The sequence below is a fragment of the Drosophila suzukii genome, chromosome X (genome assembly GCF_043229965.1).
Source record: "Drosophila suzukii chromosome X, CBGP_Dsuzu_IsoJpt1.0, whole genome shotgun sequence".
Lineage (NCBI taxonomy): Eukaryota > Metazoa > Arthropoda > Insecta > Diptera > Drosophilidae > Drosophila > Drosophila suzukii.
Genome location: NC_092084.1, coordinates 14,313,025 through 14,338,049, shown reverse-complemented (window position 1 = coordinate 14,338,049; position 25,025 = coordinate 14,313,025). Strand labels below are relative to the sequence as shown.

At 37.8% G+C, this 25,025-nt stretch overlaps 1 protein-coding gene across 5 annotated transcripts in view; it reads right to left on the bottom strand.

The window, feature by feature from the left end:
- spri (Src homology 2 domain-containing protein sprint) overlaps positions 1-25,025 on the bottom strand; it is a 123,168-nt gene that overhangs the window by 27,989 nt on the left and 70,154 nt on the right. For 2 of the 5 annotated variants that reach the window (XM_065868325.2, XM_017086753.4), the window contains 3 exons: positions 19,898-20,740; positions 15,586-16,000; positions 3,334-3,591 (listed from right to left, as the gene is read on the bottom strand). In XM_065868325.2, coding sequence (XP_065724397.2) covers positions 3,334-3,591; positions 15,586-16,000; positions 19,898-20,740 — 1,516 coding nt within the window. The remainder of the gene's footprint in view (positions 1-3,333; positions 3,592-15,585; positions 16,001-19,897; positions 20,741-25,025) is intronic. The other 3 variants (XM_017086754.4, XM_017086755.4, XM_017086752.4) reach the window with 2 other exon arrangements.

Sequence of the window (25,025 nt, the reverse complement as noted above, 5' to 3'; positions counted from 1 at the left end):
ATTTAACGGACAATAAAACGAAACTGACCACAAGAATTTTGCTTATTTTTTTCAGGTTCTGTAAAGGTTTGCCGTTCTTCAAATTAACATCACATTGAGAAAATGAATTTTAGTTCACAAACATTTTTAGTCCGTATTAACTTTAGGTAACAGACTTTAGGTAGCAGCAAAGCGAGATTGTAAGGGGGTACCTCGGTTTTTTTGGGATTCAGATTTTGGTCAAAAATACTCATTTTTTAGTGGTTTTTCAGTCGTAGTTTATCCAAATAAAGGCGTACAGCTAAAAGACCGACAGTTTTGAGCAGCTTGCTTCAATTGCTATCGATCCCCATCACTTTAAGGAAGATTTATTTTTTTGGCAAATTTTTTCATTTTTTGTAAGGGGGTAGCTCGGTTTTTTTTTCAGATTCAGATTTTGGTCAAAAATACTCATTTTTTAGTGATTTTTCAGTCGTAGTTTAGTCAAATCAAGGCGTACAGTTAAAAGACCGACAGTTTTGGGCAACTTGCTTCAATTGCTATCGATCCCCATCACTTTAAGGAAGATTTATTTTTTTTGCAAATTTTTTCATTTTTTGTAAGGGGGTAGCTCGGTTTTTTTTGGGATTCAGATTTTGGTCAAAAATACTCATTTTTTAGTGATTTTTCAGTCGTAGTTTAGTCAAATCAAGGCGTACAGCTAAAGGACCGACAGTTTTGAGCAGCTTGCTTCAATTGCTATCGACCCCCATCACTTTAAGGAAGATTTATTTTTTGACAAATTTTTTCATTTTTTGTAAGGGGGTAGCTCGGTTTTTTTTGAGATTCAGATTTTGGTCAAAAATACTCATTTTGTAGTGCTTTTTCAGTCGTAGTTTATCCAAATCAAGGCGTACAGCTAAAAGACCGACAGTTTTGAGCAGCTTGCTTCAATTGCTATCGATCCCCATCACTTTAAGGAAGATTTATTTTTTGGCAAATTTTTTCATTTTTTGTAAGAAGGTAGCTCGGTTTTTTTTGAGATTTAGATTTTGGTCAAAAATACTCATTTTTTAGTGGTTTTTCAGTCGTAGTTTATCCAAATCAAGGCGTACAGCTAAAAGACCGACAGTTTTGAGCAGCTTGCTTCAATTGCTATCGATCCCCATCACTTTAAGGAAGATTTATTTTTTGGCAAATTTTTTCATTTTTTGTAAGGGGGTAGCTCGGTTTTTTTTGAGATTCAGATTTTGGTCAAAAATACTCATTTTTTAGTGGTTTTTAAGTCGTAGTTTAGTGAAATCAAGGCGTACAGAAAAAAGAACAAGGAAGAACGCTATAGTCGAGTATCTCGACTATCAGATACCCGTTACTCAGCTAAAGGGACCAAAGGGAAATGGAGATATTCAAGCAGCAAAGCGAGATTTAAATTACATTACAGAATTACATTGAGAAATCGGACCCCGTCGAAGTAATAGGCCTTTACCTTACATACTATATATATATATGTATGGAATATACTGGATGTTTTTTTTGCAGTGTCCCAGAGGGGAGGTTGAAAATTGGAGTGGTCCTTTGCAAGGGGAAAAACCGGCCGACGTTGCAATCAATGAGCCATTGTTACGGCGCGTTCGACGATTGAAAATTGCTAAGCTGGCAGGAAAAATGGAGGGAACCAGAGAAAATGCTCCACATTCATTCAAATAAAGAATGTGCGTGCTGTTTCCGATTTTCCAGTGCCTGTGGGGTATTCCCCTTACTATTGTAGGTTCCACAAAGTATTATACTTTAGGTATTGTTTTTGTAACTTTCTTCTTTGAATTTGTAAACAGTTTCTTAATAAAAGGTGTTATTAATTGATCAGTTACAAAGAAGTTCTTCAAGAGTACACAAAACTTTTTAAAGTAATGCATTAATTTTCTTTCTCTAAACTAAGTTCACTTAAAGTTGAGAATAAAAAAGGTTTGTTTTATAGACGAGTTAAAAGTACAGATTGAACAATGAAAAAAAATCTGGAAAAAGGGGGGTAAATATTTTGCGACCCTAATGAGTTTCCTGCCAATCGGCGAACACGTGATAATTGCTGGTTCAGTCTGCAAGTTAAAGTTGGAGCGGGACTTTACCTTATTGAATCTGTACAATTTGTTGGACATTCCATTATATTCTCTGTTATCCTTCGTCCTGGCTTTTAGCCATTACCTGTTCTATTCTATCTGCCAGTTCCACAGGGTACTCGTAATTTCAATTGTCTATGCAAAGGGCTTTGAATCACAAAATGGTCAGCCCACTCTTTCTACACTAAGAGAATTTGTATGATACGGAATGAATAAAAATAAAACGAAACTTTGCCTGCGAATAATTTTATCAATATTCTCAATGATTTTATCTAAAAGTTGGGGATAAAATAATAAAATTCGTATATCACCAAACATATTAGGGGACTAGGGTTTTAAAAAACTTTTGGTGCCTAAAAGTATGCAATAATATAGTTTAAGCGCAGAAGAACGTTGAAATCGTTTAGAAGGACGACTATTATTTATTCACTGCATACTTTTAGACACCTTGAACTACTTTTAAAAGTTATTTTAAGACCCTAGACCCCTAATATGTTTAGTGATATACGAATTTCATTATTTTATCCCCTATTTTTAGATAGTCCCTTTTTCCGCAGTGCAGACTCCAGGTCCTGGATCATCTACAGTCCAGCTTGTGCTCCTTTTTATCAATCCCTGCCTACTGACCATTGCCGGCTTGGCTTTTGTTTTTGTCGCCTTTTGTGAATGGGTGCTCGTTTCTCGTTTCTCATACTGGTTATGTACAGGGGTTCTTCATCCATTACCATCTTTTTTTTCGGCCCCATTGTCTGCCATTTGCTGCTCGAGTCAGATAAATTTCAATGAATTTGCAAACGCAGCAGAGTCCTGTATCTAGTCCTCGTTTTCGTATTCGTATTCGTTCTCGTCCTGGTCCTGGTGGTCCTGGCTACATTTCTTTGTTTATCTTTATACATTTACAATTAAAAGGGCTTGGCATTGTTGTCCTGTCGTAATATTAATGAATCTTCCCCTGCCACGTGTGGCAGATACGCAGGACATCACAGGACATCGCAGGACCCGCTGCTCGTTAATTGATTGCAATTTGTATATGTAAATTTTGCACCGCATGAATGAGTCCCCAATTGTTTTTGTTTTTTTTTTTTTTGCTGCTATGTGAATTCGTTTTCGTTTTTGTTTGTGTTTTCTGCCCTCATTGTTGTGCAAATTTGTGCGGTCACATGTGTTTGTTAATTTACCGCACCCTCGTGTGTTTCGCGATTCACCAAATTGCCTTATTAAGCTAAATCAATAAATTAATAATTATCGCCAGGACACTCACCCCCTCCTCCTTGCCCTGGAGCAGATGTACGGCCCCGGATCGTTGGATGCCGGGCAGGAACCACATCGGATGGGTGACCAGGAGGCGCTCCATGAGCCCCAGGTCGCAGGGCGGCGAATTGTCGCTGGAATCCCGGCTGCTCTCCTCGCCCTCATCCTCGTCCTCCGCCTCCACGGGCTCCTCCTCGTCGTCCTCGCTGGAGGTCTCGCCCTCGGCCAGGATGCCGCCCTCCGAACTGGACACCAGAGATGTGCGCGACTGCAAGGGGCAGAAAGATGAGGAAACATTAGTAAGGATCCAATTGAAATAGTTCACCAATAGCTGGGAGCCTTTAAAAAAAAAACTCATCTATGATCTGTTTGTGTTTACCTAAATTAGATCTCTATATATAAATATATCTGTATTATATTTGTATCACTAAGAAATTATACCGTAAGATCTACAAATACAAACTTATCTGCCAATATGAACTTGATTCGAAGAAATACTTTAAAATCTATAAAAATTCCATAGTCCTAAGAACTCAACTGTCATCTGTTTGTGTTTTTGTATACTTAAATTAGATCTATATATAGGTAAATATATCTGTATTATAATTGTTTCACTTAGAAATTGTACCTTAAGCTCTACAAATATAAATTTGTCTGCCAATATCAACTTGATTCACAGAAATAATAAAAAAAATCTCTAATCATATAATGGAAATTCCATAGTCCGTTTTAAGCAACCAGATCTAATTTAATGTTCATCTAAGAACTTTTTGAATTAAATTATAATATTTTAAAGCAGCAATTAAAGGTGATTCTTGGTCATTTAACCTTTCAATCCATAGATTCTAAAAAATTTTTGGATTTAGGATTTTTTTAAGATAGTTCTTAACGAACAAATGTCATAGTCTAAAACGATATTTCAAGCCACTTTGCCAGTATTGCTAAAAGTAGGCTCTAAAAAAATATTTAAAATGTAAAGTTTAATGGGGGCGCCACTATACAAACAGCAACTTAGTGGTACCTAAAAGTATGCAACAACATTTTATGAATTCGAAAGTACTAAGGATTCATACAAAAAGGCGACAGTCATTATTTCACTGCATACTTCAGGATACCCCTCATTTTCCAATCAGTTTTAATCCTTGCTAATGTACAACATTATAGTTATAAAGCCTTGAGTTTCAAAGATTGTAATATTTTTTTTAGAACCCCAGTTTATTAAACCTTTTACTAGATAAGAAGCTTCAATTTAGGCTAATGCACAGCATTAGGGCCACCAAAAGAGGGCCCAGTGAGAAGAAAACTTCCTGAGCAGCTGCTGGCACACACAGAGAAGCCCACACTTGACCAAGTTCAGAAGGACCAGTTCTACGCGGATGAAAAACTGGAAAACTGGCAGAACTCACAGACGACGAATCTCCGACACTTGACACATTGCTTAGGGCCATATTTCTGTAATCTCCATCAGTGCGAGTGCAATTCCATGTCGTGATATTTTTGCAGAATGGCTCCAAGCTCAACATTAAAGCTATGCTGCTGCTGTGCCTATGCCTATCGAGAATTTTCCAGAGTGCCACAGAGAGAGAACGAGATTTTCAGGGGAATTTTCCGCCGCAGGCAGGGTTTTCAGGGCAAACAAAGCGAAACAAAAACACACAAAAATTCTATGGCAGCAGAAGTATGCGAAAGCAGTCGCGTTGTAGGCGTTTTTAATTGAAAATTGCCATGGGCTGGCTTTGAAGTTCCTTCTCTTTATTTTTCATGAGTGGGGGGGGGGGGATTCTGTGTGTGTAGCATACTTTTCAGCATCAGGATGTGGAGGTTATTCGGGGGGTTTATATGCTAAGTAAGTATAGGAGTGTGTCACCCTCCGTCAGAATGATGATGACGATGTTTACCAACTGTTAGCTATGCCAAAATTGATCCCAAAGCGAATGCATAAGGAGCATTTTTAGGATGGGGAAATTGGAGTGGAAATACCTCGGAAAAACTAGTGAACGTAAATATTAATTTTCATATATTTTTGATAACAAAAATGTTAAAAAAAAATCTAAAAAATTATAAAGAATTTTTTTTAGAAATACCACTTGTTGTAAAGAGATTACAATATTTTTGTAGAGCTAAGATGAAAAATTTGATATTATTTTTATGTTTATATTGCCTTCTTTCCAATTAAAATGATATCCTTATATAATTTTCAGTAATGTTTGAAATTCCATTAAAGGCCCCTGCTGTTCGCACTGCTGGATTCGTTTAATTTAAAATGCTAAAATGCTTAATAACCCCTTCATTAGAAGATGGAACCGGCGAACAAGGCCATCGAAGCGTGTTTTGGCTTTGGAAAAAAGTCGAGTGGTTGTCACCCCTTTAAACTCGACTCGTTACCACTAACAACGTCATGGATCCATGTTGCCTTTTTCTGTTCTTCAACGTTGGTAGACCATTTTTTTGTGTTTGGTTTCTATAAAACCGAGGGAAACTTGCTCGGCAAGTGTCAAATTAGGTTGCCTGGCTTACCTTTTTCCCTGATATTCATCATCATCATCCAGATGCATATCTCTCTCTATTGCTTTAGTAAATTTGAATTTGAATAACGCTCCGGCGGCGAATTTTAATTTTTTGATGTCATTTATTAAACGGGTTGGCGCTGTGGGCGTGAGTTTGGGGGGCGAGATCAAGTTTCAGGGTCTCTGGGTTTCAGATTCTCAGTGCCCTGTTCATTCCGCTGTCCCTTCTTTGACGCATTAATCATACGCCGAGTTGACAATGGCAGCAGGAAATAAAACCGAAAAGCTGCCACAGACATTCAGACAGAGGTCTTAAGACAAACGCAATGAAATGGAAATGCAAAATGTTCGTCTGTTTATTTGCCAACCATTTAAATGCGAGTAATATTGAGAGGGGGAGCCTTATAAAAAACAAAAAAAAAAGGGAACATCAGACAGATGATGGCTGGGAGGAAAAAAAAATGGAAAATTGCGCAAATCCCTTGAAGAAATGTTTGAAATTTTTCAGTGCTCGCAGCGGGCAGCCCCAAAAGAACCCGGCGAAATTGTTGCAAAATTATGCTTAAATCAAAAATCACAGCAGCGGCAAAAGAAACGCGCACTGCAGGCGACCAACAAAAAAAAAGAGAAAGGAGCAAAAAAGGACGACTGTGCTTGGGCAACCCTTGTGTATCCTTCGGTATCCTGGGTGTCCTGGCTGTATCCTCGGGTATCCCAGAGATATTCGAGGAGGCGGAGCGAGGTGACTGCGAATGCTGCGCATATTTTATACCCTGCATTAGGTCTTAAGTATTGCTTATTACGTCAGCGGCTGGGTCCCTTTTTCAGTTTTTATTCGCTCGCCTGGGACCCCAAACTATTCGAAAGTGGTCGAGCTTTTAAGAGGGGGTTAATGTTGGGGCCAATGCAAGCTGAATTTAGAAACCTAATGATACTCATTTAACGGTCAGCCCTTAAAGTCACGGCCCAGACGAGGAGAAAAGTTAGCAACTCAACGGGGAATATAGAAACTTATTTTCATGTATTCGGAATTTCGATTTTAAATACAAACGAGTTTTGACATCAAAACTCTAAGATAATGGATTATTATAAGTTGGCAACAGATTTAGAAAATTCATAATATAATATTCATGATATTATTACTTATCATAGCATTTGCATACATACATATATTACATATATATTACATATTGAAAGCATCTTTAAGAAAACTTTACAAATACTAGATAAAAAGCCCTAAACACATTTCTTATCGAGCGAATAGGGCTACGTAAATTGGACGCGTCAAAGAAAAACACGACCATCTTCTATTTCAAACAACGTATTTTGATATCCCCACTCCCATTTCCTTCCCTCTAATGCGATACTTATTAAGTTAGCCCAGAGCTCCCCCAGTTCGAATATTATAGCTATCTGCCCAGATCCCACTCATTTGTTTACAGAATTACCAAAAACACATAAAAAAGAGCACATACACATACGAATACATGTCTGCAAGGATATCTAATAGCTTTATGTTGGATAAGGCTGGATTCCTTGCCGGGTGCAGGAGCAACCCCGAACAAAAAAAAAAAGAAAAGCATAACCGTGCCCAGAATCGACTTCTGAGTAGCCCGGCTGCATTTTTGAGTGGCGCACAGTGGATGGAGTGGAAATCTAAGCCGAGGGTTGATGCTGCCAATCCCCCACTTCCCAGTTCTCCTTATTTTCTGCCTTGAAATACACTTAGATAATATAACTATGGAATTGGAAAACATATAAAAAGTGTAATAATAATCCATAGAACATAATGTAATAGAAGCTAAAAAATGCACAGAGAAAATTCTGACGTTCTCATCTAAGTTGAAAATGTTCTTAAAAATAGACCGACATTTTTAAGTTGAAAATGTTTTTATTTTGCTCCAATCAAGTTGAATTGACGGTATTTAAGTAGATTGTAGGTACAAAAAAACTATCAAACTTATCAAAAAGTTGTTAAATAACATCACCATTTTGTTCTAATATTGATACCAAAATGTACTTACACGGTTTTTAAGAACGAATGTTCTTAATACTAGAACAGTGCTCTCAATTCAAGAACAATGTTCTCAATTCAAGAACAATGTTCTTGGATACTTCTCTCTGTGTAGGTATAGGTTTTTAACTAGTTTTTAAAGAGTTAGCCTTGGCAATCCCTTATTTGAGTACTTATGAAAATAGTATTAGTCAACTTTGGCTTTCCTGTTTTTATGATAACTCTTTTTTAAATACCAAATGAATTTATCTTAATTTTGCGTTCGATTTTTTTAGGATCCGGAAAATACTCTTTTAATCAATTTATAATTTTGTATAATTTTATTTCAAAAAATTAAAATTCTTTCTCTTTGTGTAACTTTTGCAAAGCAAATAACCCTCTTTAGAAACCTTATATTTATTTTAATTTTAAATTTCTGGAACCTCCTCACAGCAATTAACCCTCTTTTATGAAATGTTATTTGTTTAAATTTTAAATATCTGGATATCCAAACAAAAGTAATATGTTATTTCTTCATGTGTACCTACAGATTTGTTCCTGTGGCTCTCGGTTTTATGTACTATATATGAGTTTGTTTGATTTTGGCTTCCCAAAAGGGATCTCGTTATGCTGGGCAAACAACAGTCGCGACTTTAAGTCCGCTGTGGCCTTTCTATATATATATATATGTATGTTCCATGTTCTATATGTGGCTTCCTCGGAGTGCGAGTGTATCTGAATCTGACAATGCAACAATGGGTAGCCAAGCGAGCAGATGGGTAGCCAAAAGCCGACTTTTGTGCCAGGGCCAACACTTTCACGGTCATGAGAAAGCACCGGAAGTTGCCGTCTTTGCCAAGGTGGTGGAACGGGCCAGACTGCGACGACAGACGAAGAAAGTATTCTGGGTTCCGTTCTGGCAGATGTCGAAAACGAAAATCATTCTCAGACCCAAACTCATTTCCACGCCCTGGAAAGTTCACCTCGCCCTTTCTTCTCAACTATTTGGCTAAAATATTGGCAAACAATTGTCTGGGTCTGAGTTTGGTCCTGTATCTCTATCTTGCCAATATTGGTTGAAATACTTTTGGCCAAAATTCGATGGCAATATAAAAATTCCCAGCCATTGACAAAATGCCCTGTAACTTCACTTTTATATTTTTTTTCTGCCACCTCTTCCAACCCAACTGCCATTTAATAAATTACACAACAAACAGCAGAGGGAAAAGGAAAAAAAATAAAAATCAAGAAAAATCAAGGGCAAGGGGGAAAACTATTTATTTTACGCCGCCCGAAAACGGGCAATGAAAATTGTTCAAATGCGACAAATGAAGGGGAACTTTTCCAAGGGAAAAACTGCAAGGAAAAGCGGAAGTTGCATTGGAGACTAGCGGAAATGAAATCAGGCAACTGAATCACAGGAAGTTAAAGGACAAGCTCTGGAAAAATTGAGAAGGAATTTAAGTTTGTAAAATTATTAAGTTGAGAATTAAATACAAGGTTATAAATATTAAATTGTACTCCAATATTTTGTATAATACTCTTTGATTTGCTAGTAAAAAAGAAGATTAAATTGGCGTTCTCAGATTTTATATTGGACTATTATCCCAACTTTTTCTATCTTTCACCAATATAATAACTCTTGGTTTTATGAAAAGAGTAATTTAGTAATAGTTAATAATTTTACTAAATTAATGATCAAACAGAAGATTAAATTGGCGTTTTCAGAATATATATACCAATATAATAACTTTTGGTTTTATAAAAAGAGTAATTTAGTAATAAAAAGTTTCACATTGGTGTGTTTCTTTTGCTAAAATTATGAAATTGGTTTGGGGTTAATTTGAAATGATTTTCCACTCCCCAGACATTCACTTTCCTTTTTTGCTACTGGCATTTCCCGTCCGATCAAGATAATATGAGTTCATATGAGTCGGGGGGTGTGGGAACAAAATCCCCGCATAAAGCATCTCTTATCGGGGTCGCAGGTCCCAGCGTGAAATTAATTTCATAAAAATCATATAGAACGGGTGAGTGATTTTTCGCCATTGTTCGCATAAAGCTGATTAAAAGTCCCACTGTGCACAGTGGTGGCCACGCGAATCCCAGTCCCTGGCCAACACAAAATTTCCGCTTTCAACTAATAGTTTGACAAAAGGTGAGAGCGATAAGCTGCCGTGCACGTGTCTCTATAGAGGGTACCGCCCCATCACACCCACTGTTTCTGTTTCAGTTTCAGTTGCTGTCTCGTGCCGGCAAATTGCACTCGAGACTGAATTATTGCCCGACGCAGCGCAGGAGCAAATGCACTGGGAGAAAATCTGGTTTATAATATAGGGAATACAAAATATTAAAACTATATAACATGGCCCTTTAAATGCGATTGAATATTCCCCCCAACGGGTCAAAATATATCTATATTCAAACAAAGTTATATCTATCTGTTTTGAACTTGGAAAACCTTTATTCAATAGTATTATATCATCTGTACCGATATTGCAATGGGATAATTAAAGAAATACTTTTCTTTAGGAAAACTACTTTAAAGTCGACTAAATATTAAGATGGTTGAAAACTAATTCTATTTAAACACTGGCATGTTATTGAAAATATTTTTCCAAGACTAACAAGTTCCATTAATCACTTATAGCACTGAAAACTATGGATAAATGATCACTGTCACTTATAACAATTGTATATCCCAAGTCCTATTCTTCCTTTCTTAGTTGCAAAATTTCCTTGAAGAATCTTAATATTACCCATTAAAAATCAACAACATTTTTATCCCAGTGTACCAACTGAAAACTAACAACAACAGCAACACAATACGTGCACAGGACACAAGGGAAGAAAGAGAGGGATGGAGAGAGCTCGGGTGACAGAGAGGGCAGGAGTGCAGCAGCCGTGGAAATAAAAGATAAATAGCAGCCACGTAAAATGTTGTTGAATGTTTTAAAAAACCATAAAAACCACAGAGAATTACATTTAATGGCAGCAACAGCAGCAGGATGCCCCAAACGGGGCCCCAAAAATGGTAGGGATAAAACCGCAATGGGAACAACAGCAGCTAGACATCACACAGACTGACTGATGTGTACACATATATAGTATAGATATGTGTTTGGATGCACACTAGACATCCTCACAGGTCACATACTTGGTGTCCTTTGAGCTCACAGTCCCCTCGAAAAATATACATCCATAAAGGGAATTAAATATATGTAGGTATATTATATTTCGTGCTTAGAAGCTGAAAAATATAGGAATCTTAATTAGATACCTTTAACTTCTTGTTCTTCGGTTAAGATGATTAATAAATTACTTAAACCCATAAGATACTTGCATAAATTTGGACCTGCCATCTGGATTTATTTAAAAAGAGCATAATATCTTAAGAAAAGATTTTCTACATTTTATGAATTTATATTTCGAAATGCTATGAGTTGCCATGACTTTTTTTTAGATAAATCCAGGCAGTTAGTCCAAAATAGAATAGAATAGAAAACACCTTTGTTCCTTACTATTTGGATTCCTAAAACTTAAAAAAATATTTCTAGAAATTTGAAACTTATTGAGATTATTGAACTGAAATGCCAATGAATGAATAACTAATGAATAAAAGACCATTCCTTCATTTTTAAGGATTATTTTGTTTATTTAAAAAATTTACTTGAAACAACTATAAATTTAATGCTACTTTAAATTCTAATGCCAAAATTGTATTTTACACTTTAAAATATGTGTTTCTTTTACAGCAACAGCTGCAGTTGTCAGCTGAAAGAGTTTAAATCTATTTGTCAGCGGATGCACTATGAATGCATAATTAACAAAGCGGAAATTCGGCAACATTGCAAAACAAATTGCATATAATACGAAAGAGCTTGCATAATTAACAAGCCGGATGGGGAAAAGTGAAAATTGCCGGCAGGGCTGAAGAGTAAGTGGAAATTCCACAGCTTCCGAATTCTAAATACCAAATGTCGAAATGGCAAAACGGCAAAATGGGAAATGCAATAAACATTCAGCTCAAGTAATAAGCCAACACATAAAATACGCCATTAAATGGCCGATGGCCAAAACGAAGACGAGACGTTCAAATGACCAGTCTGCCCAGAGGAGGAGGTCGGAGGTCGAAGGTTGGGGGAAAACTGGAAGGAAACCCTGGATGGAAACGCTGGGGGGATGCTGTCAAAAAGTCAAAGCCATTAGGCACACACCAAAGAAGATGCGTCCAGCAGCGACAAAATTGAAACGAGAGATGGCAGTGGTGAAAATGGGGGGGCGAAAGTCCAAGTGCTGACCACTTTTGACACCGAAAAACTAACGCAAATGAACAACGAAACTTAAGCATACGACACTTCATTAGATGGACTTTAAAAAGGACGAAAATTGGTAAGGGCAAAAGGGGGCCGACCGCAGGACATGCACAGCACAGACGCCTCATTGGCTTTGACAGGACACAACAACTCCATTCTTTGCATCCCTTCGAGCCTGATTGCTGCGGTCGTCTGTCGCGTGTCCTTCGTCCCTCGTTCCTCGTCCTTTCGTCCTGGCCACCTGACAATATCAGCAAACATCTCTCGCCTGACAAGCAACAAGAAGCGAACGCAAAACCGAACAAAAAAGTACTAGAAAACGGGAACCCATGTATGGTATACCCTATAATATCATGGGGTTCCATCATTTCATTATCACCTTCGCCTGAAAAAAAATGTATACTGAATGTGCCACACAAGTAAATGGCTTTAAAATCACTTTTAAATATAATTTGAGGTGTCTAAAAGTAGGCAACAATATATTTTCAACTCAGGAATTCAATCAATTTATTACGTTACTTTAAGACATCCAAATCTATATTTCAAAGCCTTTCAGATATTAATAATTAAATATTGATGTTTTCCATTATAAATTATTAGCTTGACTTCCTACTCTCTAAAAAAAAGAAAGCATCTCTTCACTTAAAATGATTTAAAACCTTGCTTCACCTACAATAATAGAACACCTTTTACATTTTTTTAAATACTAAATATTCAGTAGATTGCAAAAAAGTAAAATATAATTAAACCTAATATATGTATTTATGGTCTTAGATAGTAAGAAATCAATTTCTTTTCTAGCTTTCTAGTTATTTATCCCGAAAGTACCCCTTCGGAGGGCATCACAAAACAAGAAAAGCCCCCTGGTGGTACATATACATCCATTTCGAGGAAAAAGAGTCCGGGGGCGGATGCTTTAAGCCGCTGACAAAGCTCCTCTAATACCGCTGCAATTAGCAAACCTGTGCACCTGAGCAAACAGCTGCCCCCAAAAGCTCAGGATCAGGAAAAGTAGAACCGGGGGCGAGAACGAGGAGATGTCCACTCGACATGGCCCGCAGCCAGGAGATTAGAGCCAAAGTTGTTTATGGCCAAGGATGGTGGAAGTTGGAAGGTGTTCACCGCCGGCAGGGATAAAGCATAATGAAAGTAATAAAGTTCCACAGTTTCAGGACTCCAACTCAAACTCAGCCTGCTGCCCCTTACTTTTGATCGGCGCCTGGCGATAAAAACTTGTGTGTTTGCCAGACAGCGAAACAGCATTTTGAAGAGTGAGAGTCCTTCGACATCCTGCCATGTGTTGCATGTGTTTTTTGCATCACTCTGTGGTCATGCCAACATTCCTGCACCGGAAAATATTGGCCAGAGGATAGGGTATAAAGGACTTTCCACCGGGGCAGACACTTTTATCGCCATCGTCGATGTTCGCTTGCTGTTGTTTTTATTGAATATTCATAAATGGCCAAAAAAGACCAAAGGAAGCTGCAACTAAAATGGTCGCTTGTCGGCCTCAGCTGTTTTTTGGGCCCTTCTGTCTGGCAATGGAATCAATATTTTATGCCCAGCTGCTGGTCAGAAGGAAGATGCTACCAACCACACGAAAATGGAAGGCCGCACAGAGAAAGTGCACTGAAAAAAATACTACGTTTGAAGCTCTTTGGATATCAAATTGTACGAATACTTGCCAAAAAGAAAAAATTAATTTGAAAGTATTCGGAGGTACCAAACAAATCACTTTGAAGTGTGAATTATCTTCTACACAAAGTAATTGAATACAAAATTCTAGGTGTCTAAGAGTATGCAACAATATATTTTAAGCTCAAAATTACAGTTGGTTATTTCACTGCATACTTTTAGGCACTCACAGTATAAAAAGTATTCTAAGAAACTTGTAAAAAAGAATGATAATAAAATATTATCAATAATACTACTATATAAAGCAATCCACTCAAAACTAAAAATCAACGCATAGCGGAATCAAAAACAATTTTATTTAATTTTTTTTTAAGTGTAACGTAGATAGCCTGCAAGTGCAACAGGATGTCCTGGCCACAAATTAAAATGTGAGCACACACATGTCTGATTGAGCCACGCCCCAGACAATTTGGTTTGACCATCTCAATTGTGGTTGCCACGCCCCATTTCGCCTTTGAGTATATAGTTGGCAACCATTTTATTGCCTAGTTTTAAGAGCTCAGAGCTCTTTACAGAGCTAAGTAATATTGAATTTTGGCAACGATGCCAGCGATATACATATGTATATTTGCAAATTTTGTGGATAAATTATTTAGCAATTAGAAGGCATAGGCATGACTGACTTTCTGGCATCTCGAAATGGTTGCTGAATTGATGTGGCATAGCAACGCATATCAAATTAACTAACGAATTGAGTTGTCGAACTCTTTTCTGGCCCACGGCAACGCCACCCGAAAGGAAATTGCAAACCATTAGGCACACAGGACGAGACAGCGGGAAATGGCAAATGAAAATGGAAAATGGCAAGAACACACAAAGGATTCTCAGTTATTAATGAAGAAATCGCAGGGAAAAGCACGCACGACCAGCTCACAATAATGAGGAAAAAGGCAAGGGGGAAATGGAGGGAGAAAGCGACGTGTATTGTAATTTTTATTTTTATGCCAATGCGAATTCATTTGATTTCATTATTTTATGGACCCAACACAGAATTATCATTATCATTGTTATAGGAACTAAGACCCTTTTTTCCGTTTGCCCATCAACAAGGCAACACGTAGCAAATTATGAATGAATGAGTGGAGTAAAAGCCGGGCGGCACAGTGGAACTTGCCTCGTAATTGCCACTTTGCTGTGGCAAATGCCACATGTGGCAAGTCCTTCGAATGGAGGCGACAAATTTCACTGCTTCGTCCTCCAAGGAGTTGCAAACTGAGTAAATTGCGCAATGAACGGTGGCAAATTACATGTGCAGCCCGAGGTGGAAGCCCCAGGAGTCTGGACTGAAATAAGAGGCACTGAATGTGGTTGTGCGTCTTGGTTTTCCTTCTTGGGATTGGTCAGTAGTAGTGGTAGTGTCGCTCTTAATGTTTAGTTTAAGAAAAAGTACCCTAAATGGTCCATAACAGCACTAGGGCTTTGTAATTACCTTATAGGTGTCTAAAAGTATGCAGTGAAAAAGAATGTGGCTTTAAATATAATGTAGCATACTTTTAGACACTTTTAAAGTTATTTCAAAATGTTAGTTCTAAAAAAATACGTTGTTTTCTTTTCAAATTTAGTTATATAATAAAAAATGTATCTCCAATTAACAGAAACACGTTCATATGTACAGATATATTAGCTGATTCGTAATATCTTAACTGCCATATTTCGATTTGAACACAAAATATCCCCGACTTCTGACAATTTTCCATCCTAATTTGGTTAATATCCACTTATTTTTCGAAATATTTGAAAGGAAAGCTCACCTGACTGAGCTCATCCCGGGAGCGACGCGAACACTTGGGCAATAGGGCCTGCATGTCATCCTCGAAGGCGCCGCCATGGACCGCATCCACGACATCATCCACATCCCCATCCGGATCCAGGCTGCTACTCCGGCGGCTGTCTGTGTTTTGATTTTGATTTTGGTTCTGCTTTACATTTTGAATGTGATTCGAGGCTGATGTCATGGATCCTGGCTGAATGCTCGTATTATTGTTGTTCAGATTGGACTGGGCCAGGTTATTTAGTTTGCTGCTGATGGCGCTGAGACTCGCCTGTTGCTGAGATTTTTGTGACTGTTGGCCATTGTGATTGTTGTTGATGTTGTTACCGGCATCCACAGAGGCCGCCTCCAAGGACGAGGGCGTGGCTCCGGCAGATGGAAGTGGCTCACTTGTCCTGAAAATAAAATAAGGAATTGCTTAATTAGATCAAGTTAATATCTTGTATTTACCTATATATTTGTTCAATGTAGAATTAATATTAATATAACTATATTATAAAATCAATATGAAAGAAAAGGCTTTCTGAAGAGTAAAAATCGACTGATGTGGTCTTCGATCCTTTGACTTTGGGGTGTCTTAAAGTTCCGACTTATGAAGAGGAACCCCATCCAGTGCTCATTGCCATTTGTCAATGGGTCTACCCTCAGTCAACTGTCAAAAGGTTAATTTGCGACACATTTTTTTTTTTCGCCCCCAAAGTGGCTAAATTCAAGACAAGGATGAAGTAAGAAGGATGAAGGACGCACAGGACTCGCATCATCATGACGCCTCAAAGCGGGCAATTTTACGCCATTTTAACAATATTTCTACGATAGGGCACAAATGTTATTAATGAATGGCTAGAGAATAGAAAAGAAAGCGAAATGGTGGAAAAAAAAAACAGTATGAGAGCCTTCAACTTCAAGGACTCGCAACCGCAGGACAGCCTGGCTGTTGATGGATCAGCGGCCCCAGGAAAGGACCTCTTGTCATAAACAAGACGAAGGCGAAAGAAAAAAAAAACCGGGAACCCGACTTCGCCCCACATACATATGAAAAGTTGTCAAACACTCTGACATAATCATGTCAAATTAACACGGAACAAACAGGATGTCAACTTGGCGTGGGTTTGGTTGGGTTGGGTTGCGTTGGGTGGATAATAAAACACTCTCAAGGAATTAGGCGGCTTTGGAAAACTTGGGGCAGGCTCAAGGACACGGCAAGCCGCCAAAGAAAACACGCTTGAATTTATGGGGATTTATAGAATAAACAAGGGCGAGCGATAAACAAAACAAGCAAAATGACAGCTGGGTAGGTGGAGAACTTTTGGTAGTAGGAGCCCTATGAAGTCGATGGAACCACCGCATGGAAATGGAAATGCGCCCACTCATGGCAATTAAGATTAAGTGGCAGTGGATTTGTTTTTCGGTTATACAAACGGTCGAGGATGAGGTGTCCTATGAACCTTGAATGTTTTGGCCATCCAGCGAAGTGAAGGTCAATTTAAGCCATAAAATGTATGTAAATATCCCCGTTTTAGGGGGGTCAAGATTGGGAGACCTTGATAGATACTAAGTTCCAATGCCAAAAACTAAAAGAAATTTGTTAGAAATGAATAATAACAAACGAATAAAAGCCTGTTTTACAAAACTGGCATATAAAAACATCAACTACAAGTGACTTACAATAAAAAAAAAAGTTATTTTATAGTATCAAGTTAATATTTAGTATAAGTTTAATGCGTTTTATAGCAATTAATAAAACTGACATCATTCTATTATAACTTTTAGTAAATATTTAGTATTTATTTTTAAAAAATATAATCCCCACCAGTAAAACCCTTAATTTACCCCTGTTAGCCACCAAAGAGCTACTCAAAACTACGAGTATTTTAAGATCTTACTTTCATCTCAATCTTTTATTCACAATCAGCAGTGGCAAAGTGCTATAGCTAACTCAATTATGGGTCTGCAGAAATGTGAAAAGTTTAACCGGCAATCCCATCCGTGGTATTCCGTCAATCGGAAGTTTCGTTCGCAATGGAAATCCGTAGAATTGCCCTTTCTTCACCCAGCAGCACACAGCAATCACAGTTGGCCCCGAAAATTGTGAAAAGTTTTCGCTTCGCAAAGAGTCCCCCCATGAATATTTACTCTTTGTGCTCGGAGGACAGATGAAATCAAAGTGTGGGAAATAAAACAAAAAGTAAGCATATGTACTATATGGAGGTGCGGAAACTGGGGTTTCGGTTTGCGAAGGATGCGGGTGGGATTGGATTGGAGTTGGTTTGGTCCTGAATGTAGTCGATAGAGAAGGAGTTTGGTGGTGGGCCATGCAAATTAGTTGTGACAGCTTTCAAAAAGTTCAACATAGTTGTCGATGGTAACCCGGAGTTGTGAGTTACGTCCTCCTCACTTGACAGCTGAGACTGACACATCGATGTGAGGAGATGGCGAATGCACAAGAGTTCACAACGTTCAAAGTTCATACATTGGTGCACTTGAAACTGCACCTTTGGGATGTGTGTATTTAATATAAGAACCTTTTACATATATTTATTAATAATATGCCGCCTAATAAACTAGCACACTCATATAACATTGCAACTAATAAATTAATATAATCTGGAAATTAAATATAATATTAATAAAATATTACATTTATCTATTGCTCGTTTAGATAGGTTCAGAAACATTTTGGATTTTTAAAGATTTTAAATTGTTTTTAAAGAATAAAGAAAAATTTCCCTGAATATACAAAATACTTGCATAGAAAACATAAATATTTCTTTAGGTTCTATCACATAAGTTATTAAAATGCAGTTTTAAAATAGTCAAATTGATTTTAAACAACTTTATTTATAAAGCCTAATTTCCCAGAATTTTTTACTTTTGGAATCGATTTTCTAAGTGGCTTACGTCTTGAATTTTAGAACCCTTTGAGGTGGCAATTTAAAAGTGAAATCTAATATTATTTGACCACACTTTTCTCCAAGTGCAATTGCAGTGCATTTCTGATCTAGCCAAAACAGAAAAGAAGTACACACATGGTAGGCAAAAGGCAAGGAGTTTAACCCCCTGTCTATGCCCCACGGGCTCGGCAACCCAACCGTTTTTGATATGGTAATGTGGCAATGGCAGTGCGTGTGTGGAATGCTCCATTATTAGATTTTTCCCCCCAGTCTAAGCCCAAAGTCGAGCAGAGTGAAGTCTAGAGGAGAAGGAGTTGATGGGAAAAGGGGCAAACATCGTCGAGAGTGCCATAAAGTAGTAATACTAATTAAGTTGTGTATTATGCATGTGCAGCTAGGTGGGGAATGGATTGGGATTGGGAATGGGGATGGGCAATCCCAATCCCAGACAGCTCGGTGGGATGCCTGTGGTCGGGCCCTCGACTCGAGCAGCCGGTTGACATCGTTTAGTTGAGCACTCGGCGAACAATGGTGATCCAGTAGGGGATTGCTGGAGGAGTGACTGCCAAGTGGATGAGGTTAGATAACCTGGAGGATGTCATCGAAGTGAGTGCTGGTTGAGGCACGGGGACTAGGTCACTTTTTGTTGCCACACGGTGATATTGAATGGGATGGCGATAGGGCAAGGCACAGGAAATGGAATCAATTCTTTGAAGGAGGAGCAGGTAAAATGGTTTAAAGTTTACACTGTAAACCAGATTGGCTTTAACTTAAGTTCAGTTTATAAAGGAGTTCCTTCAAAAACAAGTTCCTTAAAGCAAAAACACAACTTTTACTGTTGGTGAGTAATCAAAAAAATGCAATGAAATCTATTATTACCACTACTGTTTTCAATAAATAAAAAAATGTTTAAAATTATAACAGACTAAATTCGAAGTCGACTCCAATTAAATATAACTAAAATATTATTTAGTTATTTATTAAATATTATTTAAGAATTGCTAGATTTTCTGTATCTTAAAAAGTTTTTAGAACACGTGATTATTTGTAAATTGATTGAGATTGAAAACCATAAATCTTTAAATGCGTTGTTAGCAATAACAAAATGTTATTTAAGCATTGATATATTAAACTCATATTAAAATATTTCAATTCCGAACCTAAAGTGTTTGAAAAGTGTTTGTAAATGCTTTCGACAAATTGATGAGGATAAGTAAAAGGCTTCAAGTGTTTTATAAACAAACCAACCAGGTTAAAAAATATATTTTTAATTGAAATAAATAAAATAATAATAGATCGTTACAGTCCCAGCAAAATATGATTAATTTATTTAGAAGAAAAATAAAATGACTATAATCTCAGTCCAAGCAGTCGCAAATGGAATCGGTTAGGTCAACTCACCTGGCCTTAGGGTGACCTTTGAACTGGGCCACCTCGGCGTAGCGTCGTCCCAGAGGAACCTCCTGGGGACTGAGTAGGGAATCGCAGAGGGCAGGGGTCACCGACGACTGCTGATCGCCCACTGGCAGACTCATGCCCTTGAGCAGGCGAACGGTGGGATCAGCCACCCCTGCTCCTGCTCCTCCTCCTCCTCCTGCTCCAGAGGATCTCAAGATCTTAGGATCCTCGACATTTCGATTGGCAAAGTTCTTGAGCTGCTCCCGCAGCGAATAATCCACCGAACTGGAGCACGAGGTGGACTCCGAGACGGAGGAAGAGGAGCTAGATGAATGGCACCTGGGCACCGGCGATGGTGAATGATGATCCAAGTGATCCTGGCCAGCATTGCCGTTCTGCAGATCCTGGTAGGCGGCGTGGGCATCTTCGGAGCCACTGCTACTGCCGCTGCTGGTCGTCGAGGAGGAGCCACTGTGGCTGCCACTCGACGACTGGTTACTCTGACTGGTGGTATTCGAGACACAGCTATCCATGCTGGCCGTGGAGTTGCGATTCGGATTACCATTCCCATTCTCCCTGGCCTTCGTCTGATCCACCTTGGTCTCCAAATCCACATCCACGTCCACGTCCACCTGTTGGGGCACTATGATCAAGGAAGTACGCTTCCGCAGCGTATCATCCTTGGCATTCATATTCTGTTTGAGCGTCTTATCCGACTTGGTGGTGTAAACGATGACCTCCACCTTCGACGACGAGTTATCCACACAGGACACCACCGAGGACACGGCTGCTCCTCCTCCTCCTCCGCCTCCTCCTCCTGGAACTGCTGTTTCGTGCGACATCCTGCTGCAAAGTCGCTTCAATTTAGAGATACTGGCAATTCGAAATGACTGGGGGGGGGAAATGGAAAATTGATGCTACCAACTCATGCAACACTCATAAATGAAGACTCCCCCACACACATGTGTCAATCTTTTTTATTGATTCCGACATTAAATACCCGAGGTGGATATCGCATATCGCATATAGCACATCCGATGAACCACTCAAAACATGAATTTTAATACAACCCCGCCAAGCTGTGGCTTTCAAAATGTTATTACTAATAAAAATGCCAAGACAAACACATTCGCAGTCTGTGGTGGTATTATGTAACTGCAATAAAAAAAAAAAAAGAGGAACACCTGCCAACCGAATGGAAGTCGGAGACAATTTTTGACTGCCCAACTTAGGGGTAGATAGGTTTGGACACTCAAAGGGGATCCTAACCTACAGAGCAGGTCAACCAAACTATAAACTAAACCAGCTAATATTCAAGTTGTTTTAAGGAAGCTTTCAATATAACTATAATAAAGTTAAGATATACCAGAAAATTCTTTCAAAACTTAAGAATTACTTTAGGATTATATTCACATCAAAGCTTTTTATCGTATATTATAATTTTTCAAATACTTCTAATATTAGACTTGCTGTTATTACTTACTAAAATGTTATAATTATATTAATACCATTTGAGATCAACGAACGATAGGTATATTTCTTTTGTTATCATCCCATTTTGCCTATCGTTATTGTTGAAACTCTAGAATTATGTGGTCGTAGCACCCTGTCCATTAGAGCATACAACATTCGACCGATTGGCAACCAGACTTTTATGGTTTTTATGAACTTTTAACAATAATTCCTCTGTCAGAACGCAAGTGTTTGAGTGCTTGTCTCGCTGGCTTTTTTTTATTTTGCCCTGTATCGCCCTGTTCCGGGTGCACGTATCCATTTCATTTTGTAGAAAAAAAAAATTATTAAGCATTTCTTGGCATAAGTGGGGCTTTCTTCGAGCGGGGGGGGAACCCAAAAACATTATATACATACGTATATTATAAGTACGCTGAACGGAAAGCAAAAGGTGACCGCTGGCTGCAGATGAATGGCCCATATTTGTGGGAATGGGATCCCATTAGAACGCTGGGTTTTGTAAACAACAGTTTGTGTTTGTGGCGATAAGCAATTACAAACATTTTCTGGCTTTGTTTTGACATCAAAAGAAATTGAAAGAAACCCCAGAAAAAAAAGTAATATTAATAAGCGAAAAAGAAACATTCAAGAGAAAATACATTTACGAGAACCAGAAACAAGGCGATCCAGATCAGAGAGACCAAAAACCGAAGTGGGTTTCGTTTTTCTCCGTTGTGGTCGAGTAAATTCTTAATTTATTTATTTTTTCTGTTCGGCCTCGGTTCACTTCATCCGAATGGAGTATGGTACAACCATATATAGTATATAGCTAAACAAATATTGTCATAGTCTTGGAGATTTGTCGCAGTTTCCGTTTATCGCTAAAAGACTCACTTAAAACAGCAAGCCGAAAAGATTATGGATTGTTCTAAATATTTCTCGAAAGATTCATCAAACGAATCATTTATGAAGAATATATGTATCGACGTAGGTGTAATATTTTCGGTTTATTTTCTTCGAAATAAATATTTAGTCATTTCCGGGATCTTAGATTTAACTTGAATTTCGGAATTTAATAAAATATATATGTATGCTGATTATGGAATATTCCTCTAACATTTAATTTAGATTTTAAATAATATACAACTAGAATTTTTCAATCACTAAAATTTCGGCACATTGTTTTCAAAAATTTGTTTACACATTTGAAAAAATAAAAAAAATAAAACGTAATACTTAATAGAAAATATATTAAATTGCATTATTTAATTTCCAAATACTTAAATCAAAGTCATTAAAAGAAGAGTTTCAAATTAAACTCAGAGTGTAACTTGTTTTATTTATTATCTCCATATTTAAAATAAATTTTAATAGACTATGAAGTTATCGAATTTGCTACGTTTTTTATTAGTTTTAAAAATACACTATTAGTTTAATGAAAAATATTTGTATATGATCATATTTCTTTGATTTTTCTGGGTAACCTAATATATCCCATATAAATTTAAAAAAGGCAATGGCAACCATTTGGTATTATATGGTATTTTTGAAATATCTATATTTGTGTTGCCGATTTCCACCCACTTTTCCCACGAATTTTGATACGCTGTTTGAATTTTAAGTGTTTCGGTATATTGCCGTCGATGTTTTGATTTTTTCTTGTCTGGTTTCCCTTGGCTGCACCTCTCCAAATTCCAATTCCAATTCCCCAACAACTCATCAGTTTTACCCTGTTTTGCCCAGCACTTTTCCGCATACACCACCATCGTCATTGTTGTAACTTTCACGATTTCGCCGATTCAGTCGTGCTCTGGTTGGATTTCGAATGCAGAATGCATTGGACAACAAATATCAGCTAGGGAGACATACATTATAAACATTGCCGCATTTCGCAATTACCTGAATCACTTGACGAGCCAACAATGACAACAATTACACTTTAATAGAGACAACCGCGTTGCGTTTCGTGTTCGACATATTCGAAGCGATTCGATTACATTTGAGTGCATTTGCGGCACAGCTTTTCATTTTAAATAAAGAGAAGCGCATACATTCCATATATTACTTTTGATTGCGATACGGATTTTGATTACGATTCTGATTCATTTCGCTGACAGAATTTCCTTGTTTATATATTACCATAAATTGGGAATGGCAATCCTCTTCTTCATTCGCAAACATTGCTTTTATGAACTATGCAAACTTTATGTCTCTTGGTTCTCGGTTCGCCATTTCTGATTATTATGCAAAGTGTGAAACGCAATTGTCAACAAATTGTCAACCAAACTTGGGCTAGTTGAGCGGTTTATTTTATATATATATATGATTTTTTGTATTCTAAAAAGGAGGAGGGCACGGTACCCAACTTGGAATCATTCGTTTCGATTTGGGCCGGCTGCCAGGCGAAGCTTGACGCGATTTGAATGTCGCGTGCAATAGAGCTTGCTGTTTGCCTTTGCGATTTTCTGCCTTTTTTTATGGATAACCAACGTTTTGAATGGTGGATAGTGATTGATTTCAAGGCCAAAGGCGGCATATTTGGACGTTAAATGGACGAAAGTTTAGCAATCAGTGAATTTTTAAATGGCATAATAAAAGGCGCTAAGAATGTTTTCTTTGGAATTATAAATCGAACTTTAACTAACGGTTATTTTACGAAATGTATAAGAACCAATTTCAAAATTGAAGTTAGCAAATTATGATTAAGGGGTAACTTTGTAATTTCATGTTGAAGTTCTAGTTTGTTTTCTGTCATGAAAAGTTATCATAAAGGTTTATTGTTCGGAAAAAAAATTCGTTTTCTCAATGTGATGTTAATTTTAGGAGCGGAAGATATTTTTGTAATAAGTTGCAGTTTGTCTACCGAAAAATGTAACTAGAACACTGCTCCCAGTTGAAGTTTTAGTCAGATAAACGCTAACGTGATATTGAGAAACAAAATTTTTCTTAAAAAGCAATTTAACCCAACGATAAAAGTTGACATGACATTGAGAAATCGGATATCAGAAAAAATTTATTATATCCATGCTTAGATTCCAGTTGGCATTTAGTGAATGCTGATTTTTATTTTTTAACGAATCCCATCTCCGGTATTGACAAATCCCAATTATTATTGTCTTTACTTATGAGTCAAGCATAAGTGTGTAATACCCATGTTGTGCTCTAAGTGCATCTATCAACCAGAATGCAATTAAAACCATCCCATAAATGTGATTCATATGCGAGTGGAGTGAGTGTGTGAGTGAATAATGAATGAGTGCTTATCGCTCTTGCTCAACGGCGAAAAAATATATAAATGCTCCCAAACTCTGGGGATTCCGTAAGTGGAATGCAATAAACTTGGGGCTTGCCCCGCCCCCTTTTTGGGTGCCTGTTAAAAAGTCAAAATTATTATTTTTTATATTTATTTCCCATTCATATGTACATTGTGTGTGTGTGTGTGGGTTTCTTGGGTGCTTTTTGGGTGGGCAGTTCCGAAAACACGTTCCGCGCTTTTGTGTTTAGTAATTTTTCAATTCTTTCTTCGTTTTTTTTTTCTGCCCTGGATGGGGGTGATGTGGTTTGGTTTTGGGTTGATTCTTTCGGCGACTGGAGACTGGAGGGTGAGATATATATCTGCCCCCGGTGGTTGCTTTTTGTCTGCCTTGTTACTACAAATTATCGGCGGTACGCTCGGCAC